At 49.9% G+C, this 23,550-nt stretch overlaps 6 protein-coding genes across 6 annotated transcripts; 3 read left to right on the top strand and 3 right to left on the bottom strand.

Moving 5' to 3' along the window:
* Window positions 1-429: 429 nt before the first annotated feature.
* FSUBG_5739 (anaphase-promoting complex subunit 1) lies at window positions 430-6,356 on the top strand (the record flags this gene model as incomplete). The annotated part of the gene is made up of 3 exons (XM_036683867.1): window positions 430-3,250; window positions 3,299-3,759; window positions 3,807-6,356. The coding sequence occupies 3 exons, from the start codon at window positions 430-432 to the stop codon at window positions 6,354-6,356; spliced, it is 5,832 nt and encodes a 1,943-aa protein (XP_036538728.1).
* Window positions 6,357-6,945: 589 nt separating this feature from the next.
* Window positions 6,946-8,326, bottom strand: FSUBG_5738 (eukaryotic translation initiation factor 3 subunit E; the record flags this gene model as incomplete). The annotated part of the gene is made up of 2 exons (XM_036683866.1): window positions 6,946-7,872; window positions 7,922-8,326. 2 exons carry the CDS (start codon window positions 8,324-8,326, stop codon window positions 6,946-6,948), a joined length of 1,332 nt encoding a protein of 443 aa, XP_036538727.1.
* Window positions 8,327-8,783: 457 nt separating this feature from the next.
* On the top strand, window positions 8,784-9,351 carry FSUBG_5737 (mitochondrial large ribosomal subunit l49; the record flags this gene model as incomplete). Its single annotated transcript, XM_036683865.1, has 2 exons — window positions 8,784-9,251; window positions 9,301-9,351. The coding sequence occupies 2 exons, from the start codon at window positions 8,784-8,786 to the stop codon at window positions 9,349-9,351; spliced, it is 519 nt and encodes a 172-aa protein (XP_036538726.1).
* A 408-nt stretch (window positions 9,352-9,759) lies between these two features.
* Window positions 9,760-12,954, bottom strand: FSUBG_5736 (SWI1-like protein; the record flags this gene model as incomplete). Its single annotated transcript, XM_036683864.1, has 1 exon — window positions 9,760-12,954. The coding sequence occupies one exon, from the start codon at window positions 12,952-12,954 to the stop codon at window positions 9,760-9,762; it is 3,195 nt and encodes a 1,064-aa protein (XP_036538725.1).
* A 5,314-nt stretch (window positions 12,955-18,268) lies between these two features.
* FSUBG_5735 (UTP6-u3 snoRNP) lies at window positions 18,269-19,522 on the bottom strand (the record flags this gene model as incomplete). Its single annotated transcript, XM_036683863.1, has 2 exons — window positions 18,269-19,375; window positions 19,433-19,522. The coding sequence occupies 2 exons, from the start codon at window positions 19,520-19,522 to the stop codon at window positions 18,269-18,271; spliced, it is 1,197 nt and encodes a 398-aa protein (XP_036538724.1).
* A 508-nt stretch (window positions 19,523-20,030) lies between these two features.
* On the top strand, window positions 20,031-23,341 carry FSUBG_5734 (transporter; the record flags this gene model as incomplete). The annotated part of the gene is made up of 8 exons (XM_036683862.1): window positions 20,031-20,090; window positions 20,245-20,362; window positions 20,418-20,750; window positions 20,803-20,929; window positions 21,024-21,065; window positions 21,117-21,201; window positions 21,251-21,296; window positions 21,351-23,341. The coding sequence occupies 8 exons, from the start codon at window positions 20,031-20,033 to the stop codon at window positions 23,339-23,341; spliced, it is 2,802 nt and encodes a 933-aa protein (XP_036538723.1).
* Between the last annotated feature and the right edge of the window lie 209 nt (window positions 23,342-23,550).

Raw genomic sequence — 23,550 nt, 5'->3', positions numbered from 1 at the left:
ATTGTTGGGAGACCTGACCAAAGCTATGACAGCTTCCAAAGGTCCGATGCGCAAAAGGTCGGTCGAGGTACCTTGTACCTGGCAGCTACGTCACGAGCCAGTGGAGCTTCAAAAGAGCTTCGGTTCTATGGATAGGTAGACGCGCCAAGAACGACTGAAGGGTATTCGCGCCTATGTAGCCCCACCACCTACCGAACTTAGCACTCATGATAGGTAGGATCAGTGCACTTTCGCAGGGCGCAGTGCACCACTGACAGATCCAACATAAAGTAAACAATATCTTGACGCGCAGCAAAATATTTTCAAATCTCTCTCTCTCTCTCAAAGAGAAGATCGACCATAATTCTCTTCTCGAGAAACCATTGGTAGCTCCTTGAAGGATCGCTTGTTCCTCGACGCGCTGAAGTAGCTTATGGCAGGCATTGAAACATGGCGACGGTGAAGTCCCTGGGGTTGCACCAGCCCTCAGGGCTTCAATATGCCATCAACGAACAATTATTACCACCGAATCCACCACCAACGTCCTATACATGGGATATTTCAACAGAGGATAGATTCGATGGGGATCTCGAAGATGAAATTCTTTCGACGGAACACTGCGTCATATGGTGTCGAGGTGGAATATTTCGAAAGACCTTCAGATTCGAACTCGAAAAAGAACCTGTCATACAGGCTCTCCTAGCATACTTTCCGGCTTCCAAAGACGACAAATTTACACAAGAGGAAGAGGCACAATCGGATCAGCGACCGGCTTTGTCTAAAGCGCTGGTTGTCTTCCTCAGGACCCAGGCGCACATATATTTCCTCTCTGGCACCAGCCATATTGTCCACATGCCATTCGAAGTTGAAACGGCATTCGCAGGCCCAGTTGGAGTCATCATTCAACGAAAGCAAAAAGCTGAAAGTGTTGCGCCAATCTCCTTCAAGTTCCCCCGAGTGCCGCCGAATTCCTTCGTCTCTTCGCAGTTGACAGCGTTCAATAGCTCTCAACTGACTGCGTTTTCTGTGGAAGGTCTTGGAAAACCGAAAGCACTTCCACTTCGTCTAAGCTCAACTTTAGATAACCTTTGGGAAGCTCCGCTGGAACAATCCGAGTCCTGCTGGCCACGCCTTGTTTCATTAACTGATCCGCTGTTGGAGTTAGGGCTGGTTGTCACAGACCAGGGGCCCCAGAATGGCAAAAGCTTAAGGCAGACAGCAACTAAGAAGCTGGCATTCCTCGATTCAGCTGAAGAAGTTCTTCATGTGGAAGAGATCAAAATTCCTGGCACTTTGACACAAGATCTAAGTCAACCTCTGATTATTGCGGTGACAATCAACCGCGAAACTAGTGAATACACTGTCTGGCGCCTCACGTACCTGCAACATGAAGACCGTTTTCTTGCTCGACAGAAAGATGCTAAATCAAAGACTGCCCGGCGTCGTAGTTCCATGCCTCCTGCCTTTGCTAGCACTCCTGGCACACCTGTCCAGCCCAACCTGCGAGAAAGTTTTGGAGCACCTCTTCCAGGAAAGCGGCCGAGAAAGAGTGAGCGCCTCGAAAAGCCCATGATTGACCTTGTGTCATCCTTAGAACAACAAGACAAGGAAGGCAGTGGTGTTGCGCGGAGAAGCTCTCGTAGGGTCAGCTCCATGTTGGCGAGAGCTGACTTGTCTGCGTCGCATGAAAGAGCCATATTGCCAGATCAGCCACTGTTATCCAGTCATATCGGGGCTAGGAGGCATGAATCACAAGGAAGCCATGCACGCCTTAGTGCCAACTATGCCCATCAGATTCATCCTAGTCTGAGCAGTCTGTTAGCGGCACCTTTCTACGAGGGCCTCGACGAAGGGTTTCACAACATGGGTCTGGATGATCATGAGTTTGATGGGCTACAGCATGAAATACTGTTTACTAAACTTCACAGCGTACCTATGAATAACTCCAATGTTCGATACTCGGATCAGCCAGCCCGCACCCAAACCAAGGTCTTCATCTTGGTGGCCCCTCCGTTTGCAATCGACGGTCATGACCAAAGCCAACTTCTCATTGGCATTCAGGATGCTACCGAGAGACGTCTTCAACTTCTCACATTGGAGCTTGGAATTCAGCGTGGCACCAATATGGGCACCAAGCAAGGGAAAAAGAACTTACCCGACAGTACAACCGTCGTAGCCACTGTTGTTGACAGACGACATGCTCAAAATGTCGTTGACTCTTGCAAGCTAATGGACGGTGACCATTCTGCGATTCTAATCCTGTCGGAATCAATGGATGGCCGACACGAACTAAGTACCCAGGCACCTTGGAGTGTCCTTACAAAAATATCGCTTTCACTTCTCTTCGTCGATAACACTAGGAGTTTGCAATATCGTGGCAGAGTTGTAGACCGCGATGTTACTCAGAGAAAGTCTGAGGTTATTGACCTCAGTAATGGCAGTATTGTTGGTGTACGGCATCCGCGACAAGGTGGCATTGTTGATGTGGTCGATGCTGAAGGTCGGCTTCATGAGCTCCGCATTCAGCTCGAGCCGCGTTCACCTCACGTTCGAAGAGTCCTGGACGTTTGCCGTAGCATCCTGCCTCATGCACTTGGTGAACACATCTTCGCTGGCTGGCTTCACTGTATGCAATGGATAGGAGGCCATGATGAGACAAATGCCGACATTGAATGGTCTGCGATGACCATACTCCTTTTGTCTTTGTTTCTGAGTCTCGGCCGGACTGACACAAAGCCTTTCCCGAAAACTCGACAACTTCCTCGCAGAAGAAGGCACCCTTCGGGCTCTTTTGGCTCGATCAGAGACTCGGAGGATTGGAGATACTTAGAAAAAGCCGAGACTTCGAATTCGTTAGGGTGTCCAACTTGGATGATGAACGGAGGTTGGCAGTGGGCGCTGGATGAAGATGGGGATGATTCTGGAGACGAAACCCCACCTACAACTTTCATTTCAAGACATATATCTATGGCCAAAGAGTATATGGCCTCTATACTGGGCGAAACGGCATTCGGAGCCGCTGGTTATATGCCAACCTCGCCTGGCAAAAGCATGGAGAGCCGCCGTAAGGTTGCCGTTGATGTGCTTATGGGTTTGCATCTACTTCTCGAGGAAGAAAAACTTGATATCATGACGCCAGAATTCAGATCTCCTGGCCGTGCTGATCTCCGAGTCATTATGTGTCAAATAGTTCGATGGCTCAGGTGGCCCAGCTTTATTGCTATATACGAGGCGGGTATACAAGAAGACGTTGACCAACGTCATGATTCCGGTAAGTTCGTGAACCGTCTTTGTGGTACAAAGCTAACCATTAGATCAGATCTCAGCCTGAGGCCTGCAATCCCTGAGCCACCTGTAAGGCCAGATGTCGTCAACTGGATTCAATCACGACTCACTGGAGAACGGAGGGTTCCTTACATCACCCCAGCGGATGTTTATTATGCTGGCTCTCAATTGTCTGAGGCGGAAAAGTCACAGGACAGGCGATGGGAGTCTATTCTCCCTAGAACGCTTGTGTTTAAGCAGTTTTTCAAATTTATGAAACCCAGCACGAGTGCCGTACAGATGGTGGAAGCTATGAGGGATGCCGGAATTACATCATTAATTCTTGATACCCTCCCGGAGGCCATTCTTACACCTTTACGTGATGCCATTTCACTGTGCCAACCGCACCCACCGACCTCCTGGTCCAAGGATCTCCTCGAATTGGTTGACCGCCGGGATATCAGTCTCATTCTCGCTCCTGGGAAGCAAGCTAAGCCAAGCGCTTCCAAGATTCTAGTAAGATCTCAACCTAGTTGTCATGGACCATCACTTACAAGCAATAGACGCCGACACACAATGCAACTTGGGATTACAAACTGCTTTGTCAGAGTGTTGATGAATCAAACAATATTGGGTACGATGAAGGTGAAGGGACAGAACGTCAAGCCATTATTCGCTCCTTGTTCAAAGAAGATCGCCGCCTTAACGAAGCTCAAGATTTACTTTCCACCCACAAGGCAAGACTGGTTCGACTCGACCCCCACCCAAGTTGGCCAGAGAGCGAATATCTTGAGAAGCAAAAGGAGCTCGTTACAAGAATTGCAACAGGCACTTTGGCAATTCCTGCAGGCAGGGCTTTGCTATACTATAGTCTTCGCTATCCTCTGATCACACAGAAATTTCATATTGGTGGATTTAACCTCAATTGCGTTGTAAAACCAACAAACACCACTGTGGGTGTAGACAAATCACTGTTCTCGGAAGAGAAGGTTTGCTGGGGCTTCTTTCATCAGGGAGTCGCAGCTGGGTTAGCCATTTCTCCCCAGGCTCAAGGTATCGACACATCATGGATTCTTTACAACAAACCTGGCCAAGATCTCAACAATCGACATGCTGGTTTTCTCCTTGCGCTTGGCCTGAACGGCCATTTGAAAGACGTCGCAAAATGGGTTGCGTTCAAATATCTGACACCAAAACATACAATGACCTCCATCGGGTTACTTCTAGGTCTGGCAGCATCTTACATGGGTACGATGGATTCGCTGATTACTCGTCTGCTTTCCGTTCATGCCACGAGGATGTTGCCTCGTGGAGCAGCAGAATTGAATCTGTCTCCCCTAACGCAGACTTCGGGTATAATGGGCATTGGTTTACTATACGCCAACAGTCAACACCGGCGAATGAGTGAGATTATGCTCTCTGAGATTGAGCATATTGACGAAGAGGACGAAGAAGAGCCCCTGAGAAGCGAATGCTACCGATTGGCAGCTGGGTTTGCTCTCGGATTTATCAACCTAGGCAAGGGCAATGATCTTAAGGGATTGCATGACATGAGACTCACAGAGAAACTCATTTCTCATGCTACAACAACCAAAAACATTGAAATAGTTCATATTCTGGACCGAGCAGCTGCTGGCGCTGTCATGGCCTTGGCTCTCATCTACATGAAGTCAGAAGATCAGATCGTCGCGCGCAAGATCGACATACCCAACTCGGTCTTGCAATTCGACTACATTCGTCCTGATATTCTTCTCTTGAGGACCTTGACGAAGAACCTAATCATGTGGTCAAAGATTGAGCCAACATTTGCCTGGATTCGTAAGAACCTACCGCGCCCTTATCGTTCCCAGTTCAAGCTACAGTCAACGACAAAACTGCAGTCAACTGATATGGCATTCCACAGCATAGTGGCTGGTCTCTGCTTCTCTATTGCACTGCGCTTCTCTGGCAGCGCATCTCCTAAAGTTCGGGATCTTCTGCTTTATTATTTGGATCAGTTCATGCGTATTGCACAGATACCATCCACTGCAAGCATGCATCCAAATGGTACTCCACCATATGATGAAGAACTAACACGGACCAATGCACGCATGTGTCAAGACATCGTTGCCATATCTGCGTCCATTGTCATGGCCGGAACAGGTGATATTCCTGTTCTACGTCGTCTTCGTGCACTTCATGGTCGTGATGATCCCGAGACACCCTATGGTTCTCACCTTGCGGCTCATCTCGCGATCGGCGCTTTGTTCTTGGGATGCGGAACGGCAACTTTTGGCACCAGCAACCTAGCTATTGCTTCTCTATTGGTTGCATTTTACCCCATTTTCCCTACGAGTGTTATGGATAATCGATCCCATCTCCAAGCTCTTCGCCATTTCTGGGTTCTAGCTACAGAGCAGCGGTGTCTGGTCACAAAAGATGTTCTCACCGGTCAACCAGTCACTGTTCCTGTCCAAATCAAGATGCGCAGGAACACCTCTGCTGAGCCGGTTCTGAATCGCACGGCTCCTTGCATCCTTCCACCAATAGACCAGATTGCTAGTCTATCAACCACGTGTGGACCCCAGTTCTGGGATGTGGAGCTTGACTTCTCTAACCCAGAGGTTAGAGCTGCTTTCCAAAACACCCAGAGCATGTACCTCCGTAGGCGCCCACCGCGCGAGGGAGCGTTTGCTTCAACTCTTCGGGCACTTGGTAGGGATGAAAAGGGTAAAGACCCTCTGGAATGGGTCTTTGGACTGGAGGGTCTGCGTGGTATTAGTTACGCCGAGCGAGCCGTAGTGCTCGAGCGAGGTGATGACACTCAGCACTCAAGCAGTGCTGTTGATGCAAGACTGGAGATGGCAAAAGGCATTGCTGAAGGCACAGATCGAGAGCGTCTGGAGGGAGCCAGGTTGCTGTTCGAATGGGCGTCTGTACGTGATCGACTACGAGACACCAACATGTTCGACAGTCAAGAGACCATCACAGATTCACACGTACGCCGTGAAGTCGAAAGGGAAGATGACCAAGATGCTACAGGGGAAGATGGGGGTGTTTGGTGGATGCGAGACAGTGTCATCGAGAACCTGAAGGGCATGGTGTGGCTTGCAAGCCGTGAAGGCGAGCATTGACAGCTGGCTGCGGTGATGCAACACGCACGTACAGCAAGCATAGTTATGAATCAGGCATTGTAGAGGAAAACAACAGATGTTGTTATGAGCTACGAGAATAACGATAGACAAAAATCTAGCTCGTGATAAGAAGAGCTTCATGGCTTTAGACCATATACGAGGGTCTTCACAGAAATAATACGTCCCAGCTGATGGGAGTGCTTGCTTTCATTTCAACAATCAACTTAAATTCCATTATCCCCTTTGCCTCTTCCCTTTTCCGAGAACGCCATGCAATGCAAACCGCATCGCCGGGGATATACAGGGCCTCTAAAACCGCCACTTCTTCCATGTAGCCCGTGTTTGTCATTTTTGCCTCGCTTCTATATCACTGTCTCCCCGTCTTATGCTTTGCTATATCCTGCTCATCCTCTGCAAAGACCAGCCTCCTTCTAAACTAAAGGGGCCATGTCTTGTTTCTCCCGGTAGCGGAGGGGGCATCCCTTTGATCGAAGTATCTTGTCCCTCGCTTTGAATTGCATCGCCCCTTTTGAGCCGTTGCAAAAAAGAAAATACTCATATAAAGATCATTCGCAACTAGCGATGGTCTCTACTTTGAAACAGCGGCGTTGAGGACTTGTGTTCTGAAGAAACCACCCTTAGTCTTCTCAATAACTTGCTGGTAGACGTTGTTAGGAGGGTGGTTCATCACGACGGTGCCATCTTGACTGTCGATCTTGGCGTCCAATCGAGTCTCACGGATCAGGTTGACAATCCACTTCTCACCATCGTCGGGGTTCAGGCCGAGCTTGGCGCTAAGGTCGCGAATGTTCATTCGGCTGAAGATCTTGCAGTAGCTCTCACAGATGAGGTGCCGGGCAGCATCGACAAAGGCATCGGCGGAAGAAGCAAGGAAGAAGTCGCTGCGGCAGACCTCGGCGGCCATGGAGAGGGCCTCGCGGGCAGCCTCAAAGTCGTGGGCGATGTAGAGGGCGTTGACAAACTGTGTAATCGGGTCGGTATACTCATAAGCTTCTTGTCGGACATAACGGATAATGTCCTTGATTTGCTTTTGTTGGATGGAGCTGTTGCGAGCACGGCCACGGCCGGTGATAACGGCGGCGATCAGATATCGCAAGATCCAGGGGCAGGAGGTCTGGATGGTGTTGATGTAAGGTGCAGAAAAGAACATGTCCAGGATAGGTTCCCTGGCACCCTCCCAGTTGAAGAGAGGGAAAAGAGACCAATGGAGCAACATCGTTCGGTGGTCGAGTTGGGCACGGGGGTTGTTGAAGAGCTTAGAATCAATGTTTTCCCTAACGTTCTTGAGTTCGTCGACAGCAGACTCCCAGTTGGTCTGGAGGATCTCGGAGGCAAGCTTGCCCCAGGTGGCAGCAGAGACCTTATCGTTATCGGTGGAAAGGACTCGGAATTGGTAGAGCATATCGGCAGCGGGACCGTATTGGCCGCATCGGAACTGAAACTGACCAAAGTCGTAGAGAGCGTTGACCATTTCCATGGTGACCTGGTGAAAAGCCTGTTAGATATCTTTGACCTTGGCGAGTAGAAAGCTCTCAGCTGCTTACTCCGTGCTGGTTCTTGAGGAACTCCAAGTTGGCAACCTTGTCGCTTCGGAGTCCGTTGACGACCTCATCCTGGGTCAGGAGATCGGCGATCTTGGCGGTAGCTTGCTCGTAGTTCTCCAGCTGTGAAAGCACATCCTGTCTCTTCTTGTTGTACTGCTCTGGGGCCTCTGATACACCGTGAAGCTCGCAGTAGAGAGTCGCAACGTAATCGGTCATGTTTGTGTCCTCGAGGAGCTTAATCTTTCCGGAAAGAATCTCCTTTGCCTTGGCATCCTGGCCTTGTTCCTCGGCTCTCTCACTCTCGAACTGGATCAGAGGAAAGAGAAGATGTCGGCTCAGGTTTGGTGCAAGGCGGGGCATGATCGACGAGCCGTCGGCCGAGACGGCGTTGAGAACGTCCTCCATATTTGGTGATGTCTTTGAGGAGAGGGGGTCGGTAGAAATCGGTCGGACGAGGGTTCGGTCGGAGAGGGCAGAAAAGTGACTCGCCGCAAAGGTCGTGATGATGGGTTTGATGGAGGGGCACGAACACCTCAGATTTTTGGTGAATTTCGCCAATCCACTCCGTGGTGTGGGGTTTCAGCTTATCGCACCGACCGTGAATTTACCGACGATTAGAGATAAGGAGTCATGTGATCTTGAGATTTTCCATCAGCGGCAAGCCTTCTGGTATGTTTAGAGTGCACCGACAGACAGAGTGTGGTATGTTCAAGAGGTAATGAGCGAAATCAATTGAGATTGTGTTTTGGGCATTACGTTACGTATCTCTTTCGGGTCTCTCGATCCGCGGTATCGCCAAAGCGAAGAACCCTGCGACGGAAAACAGCTCTATCCTACAGTCTTTCCAATACCCGGCCGCACGATGAATTTCTTCACCTCTAGAGTCCTCTCGATAGGACGCCAGGTCATTGCCCAGAGGCCAGCCCTCTTCACACAACGAGCGCCTTACTCCGCGGCTGCCACATCTTCAACGAATACCTTCAAAACACACGTCTCATACAAGCCCAATCCTCTCCAACACCCGGTCAACCCCAATAGGAAGAACAAAATTCCATACAAGGATCGTCAACTCAAGCAACCATTCGTCCCTCCAGCAGCAATCAAAAACCTCGACAAACTCGGCGCAACCCTTCGCTACGTTGTTCGACGGACGCCATCCTCCCAACTACCTGTATACCGCAAGTGGATGTCCGGTGGCAACCGCATGATCGTTATCATTAAAAAGATTGATGGAGACCGCTCCAAGTTTATCCAGGATTTGTCTAGGGACTTGGAGATTAAGCCAGTGGATATTCGATTGAATCCTACAACACAACACGTGGAGATCAAGGTAAGCAATTCCAACATTGGAGCTCTTGACAGACAACTAATTGTTCCAGGGTCATGTCTACGATAAGGTAGTTGAGTGGATCCTGAAGACCGGCTTTTGAAGAGCCGGCCATGAGTGATGTATACGGATTAGCCAGGTCTTATCCCTGACCAAACATATAAGAGGAATCAAAACTGTATCATATTGACCAGTCACCATCAGGGGCGACACAAGATGTACAATACATGTAGTACTGCGAGCGCATCATAGAAGCATATTTTTGTTTGTCCCTAATGTCTGGATTTGTTCACCATTCCAACTTCCTTTATACACCTGTAGATAGACAAGCAGTTTCATCATCACCTGTCTTGTCCCCAAACCATCGACTCCAGAATGCAAGTCTAAACGAGAAGCGCACGCTTCAAATGACAAGACACCAATCCCATGTTTCTCAAAACACTAACATACAAGCTTGAAGATGCGGTAATGCTATAGATTTTGATCCAAAAATAAAATCCCGATGCGACTATCACCTCCCAAGAGCAAAAAAGGTTGAAAGTTTTTGCAGTACTTCATCCTTTGACCACTCAGCAGATTGCATTGACAACGCTTCAAGCAAAGCATGAGGTGCTGGCATAGCTTTGACGGGTATGGATGACGTTGGATCGTTGGGATCTCTGGCCTTCTCAGCAAGTCGTCTTAATAGAGCAACTGCAACAACAACGATATACACCAGCTCAGGGTCTTTTCGGGGTGCTGTTCGGGGACCTTGAACTTGGGGTTGCTCGTACAGTTGACTGAGCTCCCGGATAAGCCTGAATAGATTCTGGGCGAAATCATTGCCAGATGATAGCCAAGATTGTGCGACTCCACTGTCGTGACCCGGAGCAAGTGAAGCCAAGATTTCAGCAGAAAGAAGCCCTTGCATCAAGAACGGCTTTCGAACTTCCACGAGGGATGGGAGGTTAGGTTGTCTCGTCTGTGTCTTGGCTTTATCCGGTATTGGTGCTATGGCCAAGCCAAAGGCACGAGTAAGCAACTCATAAGGAGGGCTGCTGTTCGAGTCGAGTGCGAAGACAGCTTTGTAATGACCCCGATTGGGTTCATCACGAGCCAGTAGCTTAGCAAGTGCATCGACAGCATGTGGCAGGTAGGCGTGCAAGCTTGGTTCGTATTGCGTAAAGAATAAGGTTCCATCTGAGACTGTAGGATTGGGCGCTGGGGCAAATGCCAGGAGAAACTGCAAGAGGCAGAGAGCCTGTTCGCGTCCAGGTATCTCTACAGACCCTGCGATATTGGAGAGCAAAATTACAACATCCTTCATGAAATCGAGAGTATTGTTGTGTGATCGAAGAAGCATAGTTCGGGTACCGAGGTATCTTATAACAGCACAGACAAATTTGATAACAATCTCATCGGCAAGTACAGAATGATTATCGTTCTGTTCGCCAGGGAACGAAAGGTTTCGAAGGATAGTTGTGACGCATATTAGACGGTCAACGGCCCGGTCGAGCTCATACTCCTGAGTCCCAAACACAGGCAGATCCCGGATATTAAACCTTTCAAGACGACAGGCCCTCAAGACGTCTTCGTATGGTGATATTTGAATCTCATCGGAGACTTCGGCTGTATGCTCAGCCAGCATCTCCACTTGATCCTCGGCACATTCGATAAGAGCCTCTATCAGCTCGTCGCAGTACCGAAGCTGAATAAAATGCAATTGGTTCATGGAGCACGATGCAGCTGCCAGTACGTCAAGGGCTAGGCGCGTCTCGCCATGAATCCCGCTCTGCAAACTCTTAGTAAGAGCACCGATATCGATGTTCCCCAGCTCCTGAAGAGGAGGTACGTCGGGTTTCCAGCGTTCCAATTCCGCTCCAAGTTTGCTAAACGCATTCAAATCAACACCGCCAAATGTTGATAGCTCCCTGGCACAGGGGCTGTACTCGTCAGTTTGAGGTGCGAGCCTGGGCATTTTTTCCACAACCACAGGTGCTGCTGAGGCCTGACGCCCTTCATTTTGTGACATGCTTCCAGCTCTGCGGGTTGCTGGAGAGGGAGCTCCCGGGAACTCCGGCACAGCAGAAACGTCGATCGTTTGTGATAATGTGCGATTTTGGCCTGGCATAACTGGAGGCTGTGGCTGCATCTGAGGCTGGGGTGTGGAAAATCCGTTAACTGGAGGCTGTCCTGGCTGCATTTGCTTCATGGGAGTTTGTTGCATTTGAGCTGGGGGCCCAGATTGGCCCATGGCACCAGGGGTCATTTGTTGTCCATGTTGCATCTGCTTTTGTGGAGTAGCCTGTCCCATGAGTGTGCCTGGAGTTTGTGGCTGTTGTGGTTGCTGTTGGGACTGTTGCTGCGATTGCTGTTGTTGCTGTTGCATCATCCTTTGCTTCTGCTGTTGAGCAATCCACACTTCCTCGAACTTATAAAGGTTGCGTTCATAGATCGTCCTCAATGTCTGCAGAACAATAGGATTCTGGGGTGGCAGGCTAAGCATTTGAGCAACATGGGGCCAGCCGTTAGGCGTCGTAGTTGCCTGCTTGTAACCTCCCTTAGTCTGAACCGCTTGAAACAACATCATGAGATTAACTGGTCGGTCCATCACCATGGGATTAGGATCCAATTGCAAGCCTTTTGAGTTCATTAGTGTCGTAAGATTCTTCATAAATTGTTCAGGATTCACGTTAGCCATCATCCTCTGCTGAGGCCTCATGCCTCCTTGTTGCATCTGTCCATTAGGCATTCCAGGTACTGGCTTATTAGGCATCACACCACGGCCCATATTTTGTGCCTGCATCTGTGCTTGAATTTGAGTATTGCCTTGCAGTTGTTGTTGCAATCTCATCTGATAGGCGGCCATCTTCTGCGCATCCATCATGCCCGGGCGTTGAGGGGTTTGCTGCCCTTGTTGCTGCTGGCCTTGTTGTTGTGGTGTGCCTTGTTGTTGTTGGCCCTGCTGCATTTGAGGGGGGAACATATTGCCTTGCATCTGGCCCATGTGTTGTGGCATTTGACCCATCTGCTGCGCCATCATTTGGTTGCCAGACATCGCATTCGGATTTGGTGAAGGTCGCGTGTTCGAAGGTGATGGAGCAAAGTTTGGGTTGAAACCTTGAGCCATGTTTTGCATATAAGGGTTCGGCTGAGGAGTGCCATGTTCGGACGGTATCGGTGATGTCTGAGGGTTGAATTGCTGGCCACTGGGAGAGAATGGGTGTGGTGACGCGGTCGCGACCCGTTGAGGAACACTTCCCGGTCGCATTTGGTTGCTCATTATCGGGGAGGGGCTCGCATTGGCGGAACCATTAGGTTGAAGATGAGAAAATTGGCCAGGGTTTTGCTGAACCGCGCCGGGTTGGAAGCCTCCAGCAAATGGCTGTTGCTGCGGCGTCTCTGAGCGCGACGTTGGGAGCATTCCGGGATTTTGGCTAGGAGAGCCAGCGAGACTATCCTCACGAGGGCGAGGCCGCTTCGATGGAATAACGGAATTGGTCTGGTATACAGGATTCTGAAAAGAAGGTGAAGCATTGCGCATGGAGCCAGGGCCATTAGCCATGGCGCCGCCCATTTGCTGATTAAACTGAGCAGGATTGAATTGAGCCGGATTGGCCATGAAAGCGGAAGGATCCATCATGTTACCGGCAGCGTTAGAGTCGTTCATGTGTGGAAAGCCGTTGCCATTGTGGTTTGGGACGGCGTCGTTCATCCAGGTGCTCATGGCGATCGACCCAACAGGCTATGCGCGACGGAGTTAGCGATCAGCAGGCACGCGAAAAGCGTCCATGGAGGAGCGCCAAGAAGACGAGGATACAATGACGAAAGGCTGAGATAGGAAGCGATGAGTGGGAGATGAGGCAGTGACACGGTGGTGATGGGACAAGTCGCGTCACGGCGTGGGTTTGGTGGAGAGCAGTGTAGTGCGAGAGACCAGACCGAACCAGAGCCAGACCAGCGAGAAGACCTTGTGTCAGCCTGCCGGTACTGGGAATGGGCATAGGCAAAGGGGACAGGAAAGTGGGAAATAAAAAAACGCCCAGATTGGATTGGTTGGCACGGTGGTCGGTGCAGGGCGACGCGCTTCAATCAAGCGGCAGATGATAGATGGGAATGACGGGTCGGGTGAGAATGGATGGAAAGGTAGAGGGAGAAAGCGAAAGCCGCGCGACGGGAGCAAGAGAGCAAACGGATGGGCAGCGGACAACAGACTGGACAGCACTGTAGCGCAGCCACATTTTCAGCAGGCAACCCAGCAAGCGACGCCGCCAACAGTGGAGAGCAGGGTGATGGGCGAGCTGAGCCAGCCAGTGAGGGAGAATTTTTTTTCGCTGGGCGGGTCTCCATCAGCAGTACGGAGTAGCAGCACCAGGACCATGGGAGGTGGTGCTCGGGAAGGCAAGGACGCGCAGCACTGAGACCAAACCAAGCGCAGGCGACTTCGACTAGCCAATGAAACCTGGCGCTCGTTGAGTGACCAACGGGAAAGGGAAGACAAGAGAAATAGTGGATGCGAATGGGCAGGCAAAAGTGAAGCGAAGCGAGGAGAAGCGACAGCGTACAACTCTATCTATCTCATTCCATCGTCCACTTGGCGCGGAGATTCTACTGATACATAAAATGATGCTGAGATTCAATAGAAAAAGGATAGCCTTACCTAAGCCAAAGAGTGAGAGCGCGTTTGCAGTGGGTTTGCGATAAACTGCAATGGATGCTCGTCGCGTTGGGTCAGGTCTGTCTGAATGGATTGGCCTGGGTTTCAGCAAACGGCGAAGACATCTCTGAGAGTCGGGGGGAGGCTGAGTCTGTTTTGCAGCGCGTGGTGCTTGACTGTTCCGGGTATAGCGTTATTTCGAGGTCAAGCCACTTGTGCGCACCTAGACGAATCAGATAAATGCGTTAGTGAGAAACTAAGGTTAGCTCAGCATCAGATAAGATTACCATAACAAGTAGCAGCAACTTATAACAGCGGGCCCGAGTCTGTTATCATATTGCTATCCCATTCTTCTATCGAACTGGGAAGCGGTATTCCTGGCGACAACAAGCGCCTGGCAGACGAACAAAAGGCTTCCGATCAAAGTGCCCCATGGCTACATGGGGATTGCTTCTGCCAGTCATCAATGAAGCTCAGTCCATGACTGCAAGGCGAACATTGACTATCGACTACTGGCGACATTGAAGCTGGCCTGGAAACGCCATGAGAGTTTTGCCATTATCTTGTCTCCGGTCCGACTGTTTTGTTGCAACTGAGTTACTTTCTCCAGTTGATACTCTCAGTTGCTACAGACCTTCATGTCGATATCGAGAGAGGTTGGCGAAAGGCTTCCAAGCTCGTAGCATAAGCACCGGAGAAAAACACTGAACCATTGTCGCAACTGCAGACATTCTGACGCCCAAGCTCGAAGAGTATGTCAGTGCTGTCAAAGTACCTAGTACCCGTCATGTGCAAATCGTCCAGCAATCTGCTCCTGTATTTAGCCACATATCTCAGTGGACGTAATCCGCGCGCGCACGTAGCATATGTGTCGCAAAGTTTCGGGCCAAATATCCGTACCCCATGTAACGATTCATCGAAACCAACATGGCCTTAACACACTTGTGCAGGCACTATCTCATTGAAAACGAGGTCAAACAGGGCCGATAGCGGTAGCTGACTGCGCTGGTACGCAGGCTTTTTGCTCCCTGTGTCCATAGCAATGGCCGGAACAGCTGGGATATCTTTCCATTGGGGTGACCCTCCACGGCCATACCGTGAAGGCAGACCCATACAGAGGAACAGGCAATTCGCCACCAGGAACAGCGCAAAGCGCTAGGAGCAGCAACTGCGCAGGTGCTCCCAAATTAACAGCCAGCATGCTCAATAGCCATTCTTTCGGGTCAGAGAAACATGAACTTGTCTTTGCTTGTTTCTTCTTGGAAGAGGCGCAGACACAGAGCTATCGGCTTTGAGTCCGGGGATGGTCTGCGGTGGCGCCTGATGCGGGCTGTCCACCCACCACTGGCGCTTCCCGAGTGGATGCCAGTGGATGGATCCTTGTCAGGCAGGCCGTCATGGCCAGAACAGCCAGCGCCGTCTCAAGTTTGTTCTGGACTGTCTTTGATGTGCCGGTGAAGGCTGTCGCGATTTTTCGTGAAATCCATTCGTTTGTTGTTTGCTTGGTCAGTTTATGCTTGTTTTCGCTTGATTTGTGAGCCTGTCGTGTCGAAAAATCAATTTGCAATCGAGTGAACTGCCATCCCACTAACAGCCCAGCCCAGCGGCTTGGGGTGCCCTGAAAACCAATCGACAATTTGGAGATGGCTCCGCGTCTGTATAAGTGAGCAGACCAAAGACAGGCGTGCGTACGACAGCAACACACGTCGAAAAGAGAGGTTTCGAATGTGAAGGAGTCAAGAAGAAGAGGTACAAAAGGTTTAAGAGGGGAAAACAGGCGGGAAATGGGCAGCAAGAAGGAACGGGGGAAGGGGGGTAGTTATGTGAAATACCTTACCTTGCCTTGCCTTTCTCCGTACCGCCAACAGCCAGCCTGTGCCTGTGCCTGGGCTTGCGACCTCACTTGAGCTCTCACTTCGGGGGCTTTGATTAACGAAATTTTCTCCGCTCAAGCATGCTCCATTTTTGCTGCTCCCATTCAAAGTTATTGTCAATCTGTATCTTATTTCATTTGGCTTCGAACCCTTATTCACTTGCTTATCTGGTCAAGCCGTGGTTCCTGAGTGGCGCATGTCTGCAATTCATCCTCAGGATGGGACCAAGGATTGATTAAGTCTGACCAGCCAAACCACGAAAAGTCAACTAATGATGTTTCGTTTAGAAAAAGATGTCTCGATACGGGCCATGTCTACGCTCTGGGGGAATCCATGTTGCTTCGTTTCCCTTCGTTGTTTCTCCAGGTCTCCTATTGTTTTCCAACCTCTGATCCTCTCATTTCTCACTCACGATCCGACCACCCACTCACACCTCTAGGGTCGCTTGCGCACTGTACTGTACGATTCCAGATCACCCACGCGCTGTTTTGAGGTGGGCGACTGACTTGGCAGGGCCTGCTTGTGCCACGGCCCTAACAACAGTAATCAGTTCCGATCAATGATTGTTTCTCTGGCGGAATCTTTCAATTATGCTTTTGTGGGGGTGGTTCTTAACTAGATTTGTTGAATTCTGCTGGCGATGACTGAACACGTCCATATATAGGCTGGCTCATGGATCTTCCGCCTCAGACTGTTACAAATATTGGAAAATGAACTGGCTTTGCCCCGCCAAGTATGAATTGCAAAGAAGCGGTCTCGCTATCATAGAAAAGGGCTTGATCTTCCCCTCTTTTCCCCTCCCAATCCCTCCTGAAATCGGTTTCTCAAGTCCCCTCATTTCCTAGGTAGCCGTGAACTGCGCCTTATCCAGTCGCCCTACATGCCATGTGCTTCTTGGTCACTCTTCTTCCCCTGCTGTGAACTCCCCACATTGATGGAGAACGGGGTCTGTGGCGAATAGTTTGTTGTGCTGCAGGTTACAAGAAGTCAATTCTGCCTCAGATTGCTCACATCATCTCTCGTGAAAGGTGTCTTTTGCTGGCTGATCAGCAAAGTCATTCGTGAGTGGAAGGAGGCGTGAGAGTAAGCAATCCATGGACAGGGCTGGGCCAACCACCTGTGATGGTTGCAGATCTATCTCGCCCCAAAAGGCAAAAGACCTTCTCCTACCCAACATGATCAACATGTAATTGCCGTTTATTAGCCTTTGAGCCATTGACGCCCTGAGGCTTTGGGAGAAAACACCCTGACACCTCGTGTCATTGACAGAAGACAGGCCCAATCCCAGCACGTGCTGAGGACTGAACGTAAAACTCGGCAGAAAAGAGAAACAATCATTACTCTAGGTCACCTCCGAGCAAGCATCACATCAACCCTGGAGCTTGGGACTGTGTCACGGCTGGACGGTCAGGAGATACTACTACGCAGTAAACAGCGTACAGGAGCCTGCATATAAAACGGCCCAGATGCCGTTCTGGCTTCCCCCATGCATATACAAGTTACATGATGTATGATGCCATCAATAGACGGCTCCAGTCGCTTGCGGGACCAACAATCGCGTGGCATGGGGCCCTCTTCAGGAAACGACATCTGTTGGTGGATGCGATGCTTTCCACATATCGATTTTGAGCCAGGGAATATATCAGCTGAATGCACTGTTCTTGTTGCTATCGAAGTAATTTCGATAGAAGCTACTCAGTCTCGTTTACCTTAGCTTTCCACATCTTCGACTTGCTCATTTCAGCTCTGTAGCCCCATAACTAGCGGCTTCCTCCTTGAGGCTTGACGGGATGATCCCAAAACGCTGGGTCACCCTAATATCGGGCCCGGGCCTTGCAACCACCACAAAGCGATCTCCAGTTAAGGGGATGCAATAAACCTTGGGACCTCTGTCATAGGTGACAAAAAGCCTTATGTAAACTTATTTACCTTTGGCATAATTTAGTATAGATTCAGAGGATCTTAGACTAAGTATTTTTAGGACCTAAATCTAACGTTAGAAGTTATCCTGCGCTCTGAGGCCGGTTTCTCCTGGCCTCTGGATGACAGAGACTTTGGACCGTGGCCCAAGGTAGGTAGGGTAAAAAATTGATGTGGTTGAACAGCCTGTTAATATTCCACCATTGATTATTTCTCATACCTAGTAACTAATACCATCTACATAATTGTCACTTATGACTTTGAGTTCTTAAAAGTTCAGCTCTCCCTTGGTCCCTTAGCTTCCCCAAATGAAGGTCAATTATACAACCTACAGTTTACCCGTTGGCTCGAGCCAACGGGTATAATCCTGGACTGTGTTTATCTAAAGAAAGATTCTTCTTCCAGTAACCACAGCCCCCGTCACGATATCTGTCTCTTATCACTTGTTGTGTTTTTCCTCCTTTTTCCGACTATCCGTATGGTATCCACGATCAAGATTTGCCGCCAATGCAACAGGAACAAGGTGCAAGTATCATGTTGATTTTTACCGTAACCACATAAAAATGTTAATTAGCTCTATTCAAACCCATCTAAATGGACTCCATCTTCTGTTTGGTATGTTCCAAAACTGCCCGAATACCTTCATCCAAAACATTCAGCGCAAGATACTCGTCTATCCATGCAATGGTCTTCTTCTGTAATTCCGTGCGATCTGTTGTGGTTTCCACGTACCGGCTCAAGCGTGACAGTACCTCCCTGAGGTTCTTGGGAAACTCTGCTGTCTGAGGGTCCACGCCTATAATAGGCTGGCGAATATGAACGTTGCATGTGGCTGGGTGGTTGGGATACTCCTGATCAAGGGCATCCAGAACATGCTGTGATACCCTAGGCTGAGCTGGGACATGTGTGAAAGACACGAAGAGGTCAAAGAATACCTCCGCAGTGTTGGCGCTGAAGAAGGCCTGCTTCTTTGAGATATCGAAGATAGCCATAGGGATAGCGCCATCCATAGCAGGATTTGATTTCAAATGCTGAGCGGTCTGCTTGTCAATAACCTTGGCTTGGGCGTTGGACGGTCCTGGGAGATCATCGTCGTCCTCATCATCATCATCATCATCGCTATCCACAAGTCGCAACTCGTCGCCATCCTCCTCACGATCAGGCCGGAGAACATCCTGCCCGGGCTTTGCGACCGCCTTGCGCTTATCGACCTTTTCAAGCCATTCCATCTCCGTTCGCGCATATTCAACCCAGAGTTTTTCATTCGTTGTGCAGAAGCGGCAACCTCGCATGAAAAACCCACGCGCGGCAGCCATGTCGCCATTCTTCGCTGACCTTCTGCCTGCCATTGCCCACAGCTCAGGGTCTGTAGGCATCATGCGTAGAGCATTGGTCATGGTTTTGCGCCAGCGCTTGGATGCTTTGACGCTGGACGTATACGAAAGATATTCTCTCCACAGCGCACTGCTTCCTGGGTGTCGGTTGACACCTCGCTCGTAAATCGCAAGAGTACGGCCCTGGCCAGCATGGGCGGACTGGAGGTGTCGGATTTTGAGACGCTTGCAGCGTTTGCTGCGGAGGGACTCAAGGGACTGCTCCCATTGAGCGTATGAAGACCAATCCGATGGCTTATTTCCAGGTGAGAGGACTCTGTGCTCGTAATCGTTGCGCTTCTGGACAATTGTGCGAATCTCATCCTACAAAAATGATGGGTTAGTTGACAATGTTCTCTAGCAAAGTTAAAATGCAATTACCTTGGAAAATATTTCTTTCTCCTCCCATTCTCGCAGCTGTGGTACAGCGCGTTCGAGATAGAATCTGGCCTTATCAGCGACGCCAGCCATATTGCGTTTGTGCGACCAAGAGGTATTAGTATGGTTGAAGGTAAGGTAGATAGACAGCAAATTTGGGAAGTTTTTTTGCCGACAAGGCTGGCAGATCAATGACTTTTTAGCGGGGCACTTTTCAGCCTCGTGGTGGTCGCGACGGCGGGAGCCAAAATGGAAATCGCCGTCTAACGTTAGGCTGTTTACCTATTTCTCGCTTGGAGTACTCTGTACGGAGTACCTGGCCTTTGATTCGCCTCGGGAGCGCGCGGGCCAGTGTCAAAATAATATCGATTTCCGAGTGTCCCCTGCCCCGGTCGGTCTCCACTTAGCAATTACACTTCCAAGTATTACGTCGCGGTGGAGGTAACGCCAAAGCTCCGAGGTCTGTTTGTCTTGTCCGAGAGTGAATCTCACCACTTGCATGATCGTTTCCTCTCGTCGCTCGTTCTGAGATTTGACTCTTGTTTCCCGGATCGCCCGGATGGGATTTTAGAGTGTTTGTTCAGTCCTTATCTCCTTCGAAATGGCTTCAAAATACAAGGACAAAGACACAGGCGTTGTCCTAAGCTTCAATGGAAGTTTGGTCAGTTGGGCGCATACTGCTGTCGCGTATAGTATGGTTTTGCATCCTCCTCCGTTGTAGATATGCAACCTGGATGACTGAGACGCTGATTCGTGGTGTTCTAGCTGCTTTCTTTAGTGCATTGGTTATTGGTGTTTACCTACACTACCACAAGATCGTACAAAATGAATTCTACGGTTATCCGCAAGAATGGTTCCCCTCAGTCTCGGCGACTATTGGCGATCGGTACCCCGAGCGATCGTTCTTCATGATATTCATTGCCATCACATCCGGTACAGCATAATCGATCGAATTGCGCCACATCCGCATTGTACTGATAGCTCCCAGGTCCTCGGTTTGCCCTCGTCGGTTTATGGTATCTCCTCACGCGAAAGCCCGGCCAGAAGCTGCCTACTTTCGTGGCTGTTATGGGCCTACTTCGAACTCTTACCTGTGGCGGCTGGACATATATTACATCTACGGACGACCACGATTGGCATGACATTCTCATGATTTCTTACATTGTTGCGACGCTTCCGTGGACGACTGGCTGTATCGCACTCAGCCCCTCCAATCCTCAGGCCATCAAATATCGCAAATATTTGGCATCTGCCTTTTTCGTCACCCTTGTGCCACTGATCTATTTTTTCATTCAGCACAAGGTGCATCGTGTCGCTGGAGGTAAGACAATGGCAACGTCATTGAAGTGTGGCCCACTAACACCATAAACCAGCTTACACGACTTACGCCTTCTTCGAGTGGTCATTGATCATCTTTGATGTGGCCTTTGACGCCGTGACGGCTCTCGATTTCAGCACCTTTGCCATTGAGGTTAGAGATATCAAGGGTGCGAGCAAGGGGTACGTTCAATGGCTTCCCAGATAGTCTTTGTCTTCCAGAACAGCCGTTTGCGAAATATACATGTTTGGAGGTCCTTGTCTAAGTCTTTTGCAGTGAGAACCTGTCGTCTATCCCATCCGCCGTCCTGGAAAAGGAGTAAGTACAGAATTAGCGTGAGGAGAAGATTGTCATTAACCAACTCCTTAGAAAGGAAAAAGCAACCGGTGGTGTTTTTGCTGTTCGCTTCAGCTGGCCCGAAGCACTTGACATTGCCGCTGAGGTCTATCATGGAGTAAGTTCTCTGCTTTGGGCGGGAACGATGATTTGCTGACCCATCTTAGTATGTTTTCTGGACTATTCTGACTAGTCTGGGGCTTGTAGTGTGGTGTAAGTCAATCTAGATCGTTGATTGAGATCTGTGTGACCCTAACTCAATATCAGACTTCCCGCTTTGGTACATGGGCATTTCAGGATACGAAGTTCTGGTCATGACAACGATTTCGCCCTTCATTCTGGCCAGCCGTTCAGCTCGGTCTCTTGTCATGAACAACTTGCGCGCAGTACACCTTCTGTCTCTCGCAGGCATCGCTGCCTATCTGGTTGAGGAACCCAGTTATCGCCTGTTCACGGTTGGATTTGGCGTTTTTATGTCGTGCTTGGGGTGGGCCGGCACCCTTTTCGCTGAATCAGTTCATGAGGGCCGCCTTGAATCCAAAATCCTAGGTTGGATGATTGGTCTTATTCTTTCCTCTACTGCCAAGTTTGCGTGGTGGACGAATAACCCTATTTGGCCTATTATGCATGCTGCAAATGGCGGTTGGAACAATACTGGTCTTGTGCTGGGTGTTCTAGCCGCCCTCCGCTTCACCAGACGAGCCCCCCTGGCTGCTGGTTTGGCTCCACGGCCTGCAAAGAGTAGCTCGAGTTTCCTTTCATCACTCGGTCTTGCTGGGTTGTTCTTTGGCCTCCACTCTTTACTCTCTGATACCAGCACCATGATCCTCTGGGGGTGGGAGGGTTATCCCATTCGTGGCCCATACTTCTCCACACATGGCTGGCTCACTGTTCTTGCCATGTCGCTAGGTCTTTTCGGCGGAGTCTGGCAGCCTAGGCTTGCAAGCAGCTGGGGGGTCTATATCATCGGTACCGTCGGTGCTATGTTTTTGACTTTCTTCAGTCATTGGTCCGGTTACTACGGCGCTCTGACGCTTGCCACCTACCTGATGGCATATTCTGTGCCCATTTTGACCCATGCAGCCAAGACAAATCCTACGACAACTTTTGGCAACGGTTTCCTCATCTACAACTTCTTAGTGCTCTTCCACGTCTGGGTTGTGGCATATGCCTTTGTTCCAGGTGGCCAACTCGTTCGTGAGCACACTGACTGGATCATGTACACGATGATGACCTGCATTGGTGCTGGCGTGTATGGTATCGACGCCTCAGGTCATCGACAGCAACCTTCGAAACGGTCTGTGCCAATCCAGCAAAGGAAGTATTTTGGCGTTGCGACCATCCTTATCAATGTTTTCTTCTTGGTCTCGGCCTTCCAGCGGTTCCCTAGTAATAACTATCAGCCTTATCACGCTGATGACCGTATCCTCACTGCAGGTATTTGGACGATCCACTTTTCGTTTGACAACGATATGTGGGCATCAGAATACCGTATGCGAGATCTCATTAAGGAATTGGAAATTGATGTCATCGGTCTTCTTGAGTCCGACAACCAGCGTATCATCATGGGTAACCGTGATGCCACGCAGTTCCTTGCTGAGGATCTCGGCATGTATGTCGACTACGGTCCTGGCCCCAATAAGCATACATGGGGTGCCGCTCTTCTGTCGAAGTTTCCTATCCTCAACTCGACGCATCACCTTCTACCTAGTCCTGTCGGTGAACTGGCTCCTGCTATCCATGCGACGCTGGATGTCTATGGTCAGCTCGTCGATGTATTCGTCTTCCACTCCGGGCAAGAAGAGGATCCTGAAGACCGACGTCTGCAGTCACTTTATCTCGCTGACCTGATGGGTTCGACCCCTCGGCCAGCATTCTTACTCAGTTATTTGGTGACAAAACCAAAGGAGGGTAACTACAACACTTACGTGAGTGAGAAGTCGGGTATGAAAGATGTAGACCCGTCAGATTGGGACCGATGGTGCGAATACATCCTTTTCAAGAGACTTAAACGTGTGGGTTACGCGCGCGTGAGCCGCAGCTCGATTACCGATACGGAACTACAGGTTGCCAAGTTCAAGATCCCCGAGTCCAAAGAGGAGATCGAGAAACTGGATGCCCAGCCAGATAAGGAGCGTAATCGCCGAGTTAAGGAGGAGGAGGTCCCTGAAGGTTGGAGATTCCCCGCAATGTTCCGGGGTGACGGCGTGCGAGAACACAGATACCATGTGTTCAACGAGCCCAGGTATTTCAACTAGAGGGGCTGTATATTACATTGAGTAAGGGTTTGGGCAATACCACAACGGTACATCTCGATGCCGTATATGCTCTTCAAATTAATGGGAGGAGTTAATGGGATAGGCCAGATATGGATCATGAATAATGTACGGCGGTGATGTTCATGTGCTTAATTCTAGTGCACGCAATATATACTCTTTTTGTATGTATGTTGGCTGTATGATAGTCT

This window comes from Fusarium subglutinans (assembly GCF_013396075.1).
Source record: "Fusarium subglutinans strain NRRL 66333 chromosome Unknown NRRL66333_c0000058, whole genome shotgun sequence".
NCBI classification, from domain to species: domain Eukaryota; kingdom Fungi; phylum Ascomycota; class Sordariomycetes; order Hypocreales; family Nectriaceae; genus Fusarium; species Fusarium subglutinans.
This window is presented reverse-complemented; position numbering and strand designations above follow the sequence as displayed.